An 11,262-nucleotide genomic window follows, 5' to 3' on the forward strand; every position below is an offset into this window, starting at 1 on the left:
AATGGATATGCTGATAGAATTTGGGGAGCCTGGTTTTCAGATTAGCCTTTTTTAAATCTCCAGCTACAATAAATGCAGCCTCAGGATATGTTTCCAGTTTACATAGAGTCCAATGAAGTTCATTCAGGGCCGTCGATGTGTCTACTTGTGGGGGAATATACACGACTGTGATTATGATCGAAGAGAATTCTCTTGGTAGATAATGCGGTCGGCATTTGATTGTGAGGAATTCTAAGTCAGGTGAACAAAAGGACTTGAGTTCCCGTATGTTGATGTCATCCCACCGCGTCTCGTTAATCATAAGGCATACCCCCCCGCCCTTCTTCTTACCAGAGAGATGCTTGTTTCTGTCGGCGCGATGCGTGAAGAAACCAGGTGGCTGTACCGACTCAGATAGAGTGTCTCGGGTGAGCCATGTTTCCGTGAAACAAAGAATGTTACAGTCTCTGATGTCTCTCTGGAATGCTATCCTTGCTCAGATTTTGTCTACCTTGTTGTCAAGAGACTGGACATTGGCGAATAGTATGCTCGGGAGCGGTGCGCGATGTGCCCGTCTACGGAGCCTGACCAGAAGACCACTCCGTATGCCCCTTCTGCGGCGCCATTGTTTTGGGTCGCCGGCTGGGATCCGATCCATTGTCCTGGGTGGTGGAACAAACAGAGGATCCGCTTCGGGAAAGTCATATTCCTGGTCATAATGTTTGTGAGTTGACGTTGCTCTTATATCCAATAGTTCCTCCCGACTGTATGTAATAAAACCTAAGATTTTCTGGGGTAACTACAATACATTCTAGAGCATACTGGCTACATTGATCCCATTGTTAACAGTTTTAACCTCTCTAGGGTATGTGGGACGCTAGCGTCGCACCTGGCCAACATCCAGTGAGATTGCAGAGCGCCAAATTCAAATACAGAAATAATCATTATAAAAATTCAGAAAACAAAACATATTTCACATAAAATGGTATGAGATACATGTATGTTTGAGGAATGTTAATTATGAGATTTTTTATGTTTTGAAAATGGTGCCCTACACTTTGACTGGCGGTTGTCAAATCGCGGGATTGCAGCCATAAGAAGTTCAAATACTCCAACTATACCAAGTTGAATTCTCCTGTGCTTGACTTCCCTGCCACCTACATACACGACGTGACAATATCATTTAAAAAACGTCACTAGATGTAGGCAAGACCATAAGTAAATAGGTCAACTGGAATGTGACCAAGAGTTAATCAAGGTGATTTTTCCTCAAATAGACATTGTCCTTTCCATGGTAGTAAAATCCTATCTATATTTGCTAACTTTCTATAAAAATGTATTGGAGTGAGATCATTTCTTTCTTTCGGGAAATGTGTACCGAGTATATCCATCACCACACCATTTTATTGGTAAACTACATGGTAATGTTTTGCCTTGTCAAGAATAATTCTCATTCTCCTGTGGTACGGGTGGTCTTGCCTTGCAGTTAGGGCCACGAACTCTAGCACACAGATATCGTTAGCGTGTCGACAGAGGCATAAGATCAAATCTGTTTCATTATCTTACTACAGTATGTGGTTTTTTTTACTGCTCGTTGTATGACACTGTTGATAACAAAAAGTTATCCAATTCCACCAAATTGTTGTTTGTCTTTGGCTCTGTTAGGTTAACTAGAAGTCACTGAATGTAATGCTTTGTGTGTGTTTAAAGTGTTGGAAAAATGGTGCAACTTAAACCGGCTACCCGGAACATTTTCTAATAGTTAACCACAATTGCATTAGTGAGGTCATCATGGAAATGTGAGTTTCCAAACACCGTTCCAGTCACTGACGTCATTTGGCTAGACCTCGCATGTCAGAGTCTAGAACCGTTCCTTCCCCTCTTCCTTGAAGAAATCGCTAATCTGACTCGATTTGTCAACATGTGAAAACTTTATTAACTAATGGTGTAATATTTTAATTCAGAAATTGCATGAAGGCAGCCTCACAGACACACTTCCTATGAAGCACATATATCACAAATCTGAATAATGGTGCAACTAAAATCGGCTACTGGTCTCCATTGCATCACCTACCCGGAACATTTTCTAATAGTTAACCACAATTGCATTAGTGAGGTCATCATGGAAATGTGAGTCTCCAAACACCGCTCTAGTGACTGACGTCATTTGGCTAGACCTCGCATGTCAGAGTCTAGAACCGTTCCTTCCCCTCTAATCGCTAATCTGACTCGATTTGTCAACATGTGAAAACTTTATTAACTAATGGTATAATATTTTAATTCAGAAATTGCATGAAGGCAGCCTCACAGACACACTTGCTATGAAGTACATATATCACAAATCTGTTCATGAAATACATTCAATACGAATAATAATCTAGGAGTAATACAGTAGGCCGCAAAAAGTTTAAAAAAAACACTACTCTGACTGATCACTGGATGTCAAAGTCTTGAGCTCCTGCTTGGAGTTAACCTTGACCTCAACTCCACGCAGCTCCACTCCACTATCCCCACCCCCATCCTTTTCCTTCCCCAACCACCCCAGCTTGAGTGTCAGCGAGCGCAGAGCGGAGCTCTCGTCCGGGGCTGTGGAACCACTCCGGCTGGACCTCGTGCTGCGGGAGAAGGAGGCGGAGGTACCTCCCTCGGAGTTGGTGCCCTCGAACAGCTTGGCCATGAAGCTGAGGCCGGCCTGGCGGATGTGGGAGCTGCCGGCGAACACGTACAGCACAGGGTTCACACTGCTGCTCAGGAAGGCGAACGCTGTGACGTTGGGACGGGCCACTGCAGCAGCCTTGGAGAGAGTGGCGTTGCTACCCAGCAGACCAATCACCTGTGAGAGAGAGAAGGGAGGAGAGGGGGGGAGAGAGAGAGAGAGAGAGAGAGAGAGAGAGAGAGAGAGAGAGAGAGAGAGAGAGAGGGAGAGAGAGAGAGAGAGAGAGAGGAGGAGGAAAAAATGACTGATAGGGATTCTACCTATCATTCTACCTATTACTATTATTATTCTACCTATTATTATTATTATATCTAGTATTCTACCTGTTATTGTTATTACATCTATTATTCTACCCATTATTATTAATTCTATTATTCTACCCATTATTATTAATTATATTATTCTACCCATTATTATTAATTCTATTATTCTACCCATTATTATTAATTCTATTATTCTACCCATTATTATTAATTATATTATTCTACCCATTATTCTAATTCTACGCATTATTATTATTCTACCTATTATTATTAATTCTATTATTCTACCCATTATTCTAATTCTACGCATTATTATTATTCTACCCATTATTCTAATTCTACGCATTATTATTATTCTACCCATTATTCTAATTCTACGCATTATTATTATTCTACCCATTATTCTAATTCTACGCATTATTATTATTCTACCCATTATTATTAATTCTATTATTCTACCCATTATTATTAATTCTATTATTCTACCCATTATTATTAATTCTATTATTCTACCCATTATTCTAATTCTACGCATTATTATTATTCTACCTATTATTATTATTATATCTAGTATTCTACCTGTTATTGTTATTACATCTATTATTCTACCCATTATTATTAATTCTATTATTCTACCCATTATTATTAATTCTATTATTCTACCCATTATTATTAATTCTATTATTCTACCCATTATTATTAATTATATTATTCTACCCATTATTATTAATTATATTATTCTACCCATTATTCTAATTCTACGCATTATTATTATTCTACCTATTATTATTATTATATCTAGTATTCTACCTGTTATTGTTATTACATCTATTATTCTACCCATTATTATTAATTCTATTATTCTACCCATTATTATTAATTCTATTATTCTACCCATTATTATTAATTCTATTATTCTACCCATTATTATTAATTATATTATTCTACCCATTATTATTAATTATATTATTCTACCCATTATTATTAATTCTATTATTCTACCCATTATTATTAATTATATTATTCTACCCATTATTCTAATTCTACGGATTATTATTATTCTACCTATTATTATTATTATATCTAGTATTCTACCTGTTATTGTTATTACATCTATTATTCTACCCATTATTATTAATTCTATTATTCTACCCATTATTATTAATTCTATTATTCTACCCATTATTATTAATCCTATTATTCTACGTATTATTGTATTAGTATTAGTCTACCTGTATGACACAATGAACTGCTACATAACACATAGCACCTTTCAAATACAGAGAGGAACTGACGTACCTGTAAGATGTTGACCAGGTGGTAGGGCAGCCAGAAGAGAGCGAAGGCGCCGATGATGAGGAGGATGAGACGGTTTCCTCGTCCCTTGCGCTGGAACATGGCGCTGCGTAGCCGGCAGATGACGGAGGTGTAGCAGACGATGATGAAGGTGAAGGGGAGGAAGAAGCCCAGGACGGTCTCGAATAGGTACTGGAACACCTGGTGACCCACACTTCCCCAGTGGTGCGGCATGCAGATGCTCATGGAGATGTTCTTGTGAAGGAAGGGCTTCAGGTTACTGGGGAGGGATGGAGGGAGGGAGTGAGGGAGGGAGGGAGTGAGGGAGGGAGGGAGGGAGGGAGAGGGAGGGAGGGAGTGGAGGGAGGGAGGGAGGGAGGGAGGGAGGGAGGGAGGGAGGGAGGGAGGGAGGGAGGGAGAGGGAGGGGAGGGAGGGAGGGAGATTCTACCAATTACTATTGTTATTATTACACCTATTATTCTACCCATTATTATTATTCATATTATTATACATGTTATCATTATTATTATTATTCTACATATTATTGTATTAGAGAGAGAGAGAGAGAGAGAGAGAGAGAGAGAGAGAGAGAGAGAGAGAGAGAGAGAGAGAGAGAGAATAGAGGGATTGTTTGATTGAGACAATGGGAGCGTTCCAGGTCTTATTCATTGTACTTGTGCTGGGCAGGTTATAATAGAAAGTGTTTTACAGGAACCACAAAAAAAATGACCTGGAACACAACCATTGAAACAGATTAACGCAGAAAAGTTTAGGATTTGTATTCGATAATGACATAGTTGTTTAGAAAATCTTTTGACATTTACAGATCAGGCTTGTTTAAATCACTCTCATGAACATGTACACAGGTATTCATACAGACACAACAATACAGACTGTTGGGCAAGGCTCCCTCTCCCTCTCTCTCTCTCTCTCTCTCTTTCTCGCCTCTCTCTCTTTCTCGCCTCTCTCTCTCTCTCTCTCTCTCTCTCTCTCTCTCTCTGTAACCACACCAGTCACAGATCCATGGTGGTCAGAGAACAAATTCACACAGATACACTTATCAGTGGAGGCTGCTGAGGGGAGGACAGCTAATAATGGCATCAACATCCTGTAAACGTTTGGACTCTATTTCAGTTCTTCTTTTGCAGAATAGACAGCACACAGACGTATTATACTTTGTAATATACTTATATATACCATATACCATACACTGAGTATACAAACACTAAGAACACCTGCTCTCTCCAACACCTACCCCTTCCAAACCCACTTCAATCAGTGTAAATCACACACACACACACACACACACACACACACACACACACACACACACACACACACACACACACACACACACACACACACACAGCCCCACCTGCGATAGAAGGGCATGGGTAGGGCTAAGAGGAATGCCAGCACCCAGATACCCAGCAGAACAGCCATCAGGGTTTTCTTGGTCCTCATCCTCTGTGACAGGAAGGGCCTCACCACGGCCAGCCAGCGATCCATGCTCATCAAGCAGATCAGGTAGATGGAGACATTCATGTTGACGCAGCACAGGTAGTGTACCGTCTTACAGGCCACCGCCCCGAACTCCCAGCCTCGCCTGCCTGCCAGGAAGTGCAGGAAGAGCGGGGCACTTAGCAGCACCAGGGCGTCGGCCGCGGCGAGGTTTAAGACGAGCAGGCACGTGACAGAGCGATGCCTCACGCGGCACAGCACCGACCACACCACGAACAGGTTGCCTGGGAAACCAAAGACAAAGGCCAGGACCAGAATGGAGATACCGATCTGGTGTGAGATGGAGAGAGGAGGGGAGGAGGAGACAAGAGAAGGGGTGAAGGGGAGCAGGGGGGGAGCGGAGATGGAGATGGAGAGGTCTGACGCCATTTTCTGGACTTTTGGGATAATCCACTGTAGGATAGGATAGAAATATAATTAGAACACACCGGATGAGATATAACAATGGGAAGCACACAGAGAGATGAGAGACACACAGTATGAGATGAGGATATCACATAATCGCTGAGAAGAGAATCTATCATTCAATGAAATGTATTCATCAATCCCTTTTTACATCAACATCCAGTTTTCACAAGTGCTTTATGGGTAACCTGGCCTAGACCCCAAAGACCAAGCAGAAGCTTTGGTGGAGGAAAACTCCTTAGAAGGAAGGGGGCAGAAGATAGAAAGGCCAACTGGGTCCCTGTAGCTGTAATTCCATTAGGCACTAATAGACATGCAAAGATCATGTACTTATCTTGGACAAGCAAAGTCATAATGTACCCCCCTCACACACACACACACACACACACACACAAACACGTACACATGATCAAATACAGTCATACACACACACACGGCAGGGTAGCCTAGTAGTTAGAGCGTTGGGCTAGTAACTGGAAGGTTGCAAGTTCAAATCCCCGAGCTGACAAGGTACCAATCTGTCATTCTGCCCCTGAACAGGCAGTTAACCCACTGTTCCTAGGCCGTCATTGAAAATAAGAATTTGTTCTTAACTGACTTGCCTAGTTAATTAAAAAATAAAAATAAAATATATTTACAGACAAGGGACAGTAGAGCACACATCCTCTCCAAAACATTTCATTCCAACCAGTGTATACAATGCCAGTATCACTTCAAAAAAGCTTGATACATCACTGACCTTTATGAGATGGATTAATTCTCCTTTTAACCTGGATCTTCTCAAATCCACAAGAAGTGTCTGTCCGCCTGTCTGACTGTCTTACTGCCTGTCTGTCTGTTTATCTGACTGTATGTCTGTCCGCCTGTCTGACTGACCTCTTGTCCGTCCGGCCGTCTACACTGGACTCCTTTTTCTCTCCTCTTTCTTGTTCCCCTTCTGTCAGTCTGAAAACACTAAATACATGCTATCACCACAAGTCAGGAAGGAAGTCTGTGATCATCACATTTGACTGTGTACTTCCTACACATCCACCCAAACTCTCTATATATTACTGCATCCACCCAAACTCTCTTTATTTATTACTGCATCCACCATAACTCTCTCTATATATTATTGCATCCACCATAACTCTCTCTATATATGACTGCATCCACCATAACTCTCTCTATATATTACTGCGTCCACCCTAACTCTCTCTATATATTACTGCAGCCACCATAACTCTCTCTATATATGACTGCATCCACCATAACTCTCTCTATATATTACTGCATCCACCATAACTCTCTCTATATATTACTGCATCCACCATAACTCTCTCTATATATGACTGCATCCATCATAACTCTCTCTATATATGACTGCATCCACCATAACTCTCTCTATATATTACTGCATCCATCATAACTCTCTCTATATATTACTGCATCCACCATAACTCTCTCTATATATGACTGCATCCACCATAACTCTCTCCATATATGACTGCGTCCACCATAACTCTCTCTATATATTACTGCATTCACCCTAACTCTCTTCATATATGACTGCGTCCACCCTAACTCTCTTCATATATGACTGCATTCACCCTAACTCTCTCTATATATGACTGCATTCACCCTAACTCTCTTCATATATGACTGCGTCCACCCTAACTCTCTTCATATATGACTGCATTCACCCTAACTCTCTCTATATATGACTGCATTCACCCAAGTCTGTCTAGTCTGTTTGTCTGCCTTACTGCTTGCTCTCTTTGGGCCTGATTAGAGATAAGTACTAGAGATAAGTAGAGATAAGTACACTTAGCATGTACTTAATTCAATAAAACATGGACTTAAGTCAACCTTTTTGTACATAAGCCCATGTTAAGTCCACAAATAGCTTAATGGTGGCAAAAAAAATTCTGCATCACTGTAATCTTTCTGACAATCCGTTCCATTTTTCCGTGTGAGCTGAATCGTAGATAACCTCCAGCCCTCACATGATAGCTTTGAGAAATGAATGTGTTTGGTTGTGATCAGACATCACAGTTTTTACAAATCCACTATATGATGTTTACTACATTGGGTATACCAAACATTAGGAACACCTTCCTAATATTGAGTTGCCTCCCCCCACCCCCTTTTGTCCTCAGAACAGCCTCAATTGTACGCTATGTTACTGGTGCGCGTCTGGTTTTGTACCCATGTAGGTTTATTTTTGTATTGCTGTGGGTTTTGTAATTAAACTGCTCTGGCTATTACCTTTCTCTGCTCTCCTGCATCTGACCTCACTGCCACCAGTTCCGCCTCCCTTACAGTTACTCCTCAGATCAGTTGAAGCAGTGGCCAGTTAGCTCTGAGTGTGTGTTACAGTGGAACTGTGAGAATACAGGTAACAACATGATGACGACGCCAAATAGGCCGACTAATACACATTAATGGGACGCTGAAGAGATGAGGTATTTTGTTATTTTTATGAATGATTTCTTGTGTTTTCGAATGGCAAAAAATGTTTTTGTCTCTGATGTGTTGGGTAAATGTCCATGTGATTTTCCGTGAGGGCGAGTCGACAAGTGTGTTGTAAAGGGCAGTTATGTGTCTCAACATCATGTCTCAAGCAACTTCCCCCCCACTCAACGACAAGTCATTTCATAATCACTTGACGATTACCTCTCTGTCTGTCTGTCTGTCTGTCTGTCTGTCTGTCTGTCTGTCTGTCTGTCTGTCTGTCTGTCTGTCTGTCTGTCTGTCTGTCTGTCTGTCTGTCTGTCTGTCTGTCTGTTGTCTGTCTGTCTGTCTGTCTGTCTGTCTGTCTGTCTGTCTGTCTGTCTGTCTGTCTGTCTGTCTGTCTGTCTGTCTGTCTCCCATTTACTGTCTCTCTCCATCTGTCTCTGTCTCCTCTTTCGTCTGTCTGTCTGTCTGTCTGTCTGTCTGTCTGTCTGTCTGTCTGTCTGTCTGTCTGTCTGTCTGTCTGTCTGTCTGTCTGTCTGTCTGTCTGTCTGTCTGTCTGTCTGTCTGTCTGTCTGTCCCCTTCCTTTCTGTCTCCCCTTTCCTGTCTCTGTCTTTCTCTCTCTCTCTCACCATCACCTACTTCTCCGCCAATTAATCCACTTCAAACCCATCCCCATCTCTTCCTTATTCTATTGGCATCTCCATTCTTCTGGTTGCTATGGCCATGGGTCTCCATGGGAACCTCCTAGTGGTGTGGACCATCCTGTTCTGCCTGCAACAGCGTTGCATCACCTCCATCCTCTTCCTCCAGTTGGCGGCCGCCAACTGCTCGATCGTCCTGCTCACCTCTCCTCCCAACCTGCTAGATCGTCCTGCTCACCGCTCCTCCCAACCTGCCTGATCGTCCTGCTCACCGCTCCTCCCAACCTGCTCGGTCATCCTGCTCACCGCTCCTCCCAACCTGCTCGATCGTCCTGCTCACCGCTCCTCCCAACCTGCACGGTCGTCCTGCTCACCGCTCCTCCCAACCTGCTCGATCGTCCTGCTCACCGCTCCTCCCAACCTGCTCGATCGTCCTGCTCACCGCTCCTCCCAACCTGCTCGATCGTCCTGCTCACCGCTCCTCCCAACCTGCTCGATCGTCCTGCTCACCGCTCCTCCCAACCTGCTCGATCGTCCTGCCCACCGCTCCTCCCAACCTGCTCGATCGTCCTGCTCACCGCTCCTCCCAACCTGCTCGATCGTCCTGCTCACCGCTCCTCCCAACCTGCTCGATCGTCCTGCTCACCGCTCCTCCCAACCTGCTCGGTCGTCCTGCTCACCGCTCCTCCCAACCTGCTCGATCGTCCTGCTCACCGCTCCTCCCAACCTGCTCGATCGTCCTGCTCACCGCTCCTCCCAACCTGCTCGGTCGTCCTGCTCACCGCTCCTCCCAACCTGCTCGATCGTCCTGCTCACCGCTCCTCCCAACCTGCTCGGTCGTCCTGCTCACCGCTCCTCCCAACCTGCTCGGTCGTCCTGCTCACCGCTCCTCCCAACCTGCTCGATCGTCCTGCTCACCGCTCCTTTCTTCATTCGCCAGTTCTTCACGGGCAAAGTCTGGGAGTTGGGAGAGGGCGCGTGTAAGCTCCTGCACTACATCTGCAGCATCTTTCATGTACCTCAGCCTCCTGTTGGTCACCCTGATGGGCGTCGATCGACACCTGCGTGGGGATTGGACCTTCATGTCCAAGCGCGTCCGCCCACCAGAATATTCCTTCATCTTGCAATCTGATTGATTTTAGTACAGCATATGTTCTCATATTGTGTTCTCAGTTTTCCATAAAATATGTTGCAGATTTTTGTTTATTCTATATTTTGTATTCTAAACAGATATGGATATATCTTCAATACAGTATAATCAATCAGTCAAACATTGTTCTTAATGCAATTAATTGTAACAGACAAGAACTGCAATTTAACTAGATACAATATGTAATTACATTCATTGAAGACACTCTTACTAAAACGTAAGTGGGCTGGGAATCCTGAAGATGCAAGACACTTTAATCATGAAGTAAATCAAATCCAATTGTTTCTTGTTTCATCCATTCTACCCGGTGTTTCATTATTCCCTAGAGACGGTCGCTGCGTTCCTGGTGCCCTTCAGCATCATGGCAATCTGCTCATACCTTAGTATCTGGCCACCACCAGGAAGACCAACCACATCCTTGCCCTGATAGTGGTGACCTTTGCCCTATTTTGGGCTAAATACCACCGTGTCAATGTGTTGCACATGAGCAATGGTTACTATGCCATAATTACACAGAGCTAATACCACACTGTATGAGCGTGAGACTGAAAAAAAATCACATTTATATAAAAATCAACTGTATTTTTTATTGTCATTATTCAAAGTGAAAATGAAATGTATGATTTCCTTGTTTCAAGTGGGGACCGGTCTCTCCGGATCATTCAAAGGGTTGCAAGGGGTTCTGTCTGAGGGCCAGAGCGGTGGTCACAGCTGTAGCTTATCTCAGCAGTGCTGTCAACCCTCTGCTCTACGCCATGGCAGGCTCAGAGGGGGCGGGGGGACACGCCCAGCAGGAGACCAGCATGATGGGAGCGGGAGAGAGAAAGAGGAGAAGGAAGGAGTTGAGGAGCTG

At 43.5% G+C, this 11,262-nt stretch overlaps 1 protein-coding gene across 1 annotated transcript; it reads right to left on the reverse strand.

Moving 5' to 3' along the window:
* Positions 1-1,891: 1,891 nt before the first annotated feature.
* On the reverse strand, positions 1,892-7,126 carry LOC115137928 (leukotriene B4 receptor 1-like). The gene is made up of 4 exons (XM_029674235.1): positions 6,921-7,126; positions 5,631-6,169; positions 4,258-4,534; positions 1,892-2,812 (listed from the first exon to the last, which is right to left on the reverse strand). The coding sequence occupies exons 2-4, from the start codon at positions 6,143-6,145 to the stop codon at positions 2,399-2,401; spliced, it is 1,206 nt and encodes a 401-aa protein (XP_029530095.1). The 5' UTR covers positions 6,146-6,169; positions 6,921-7,126; the 3' UTR covers positions 1,892-2,398.
* Between the last annotated feature and the right edge of the window lie 4,136 nt (positions 7,127-11,262).

The sequence above is a fragment of the Oncorhynchus nerka genome, linkage group LG12, assembly GCF_034236695.1.
Source record: "Oncorhynchus nerka isolate Pitt River linkage group LG12, Oner_Uvic_2.0, whole genome shotgun sequence".
Classification (NCBI taxonomy): Eukaryota; Metazoa; Chordata; class Actinopteri; order Salmoniformes; family Salmonidae; genus Oncorhynchus; species Oncorhynchus nerka.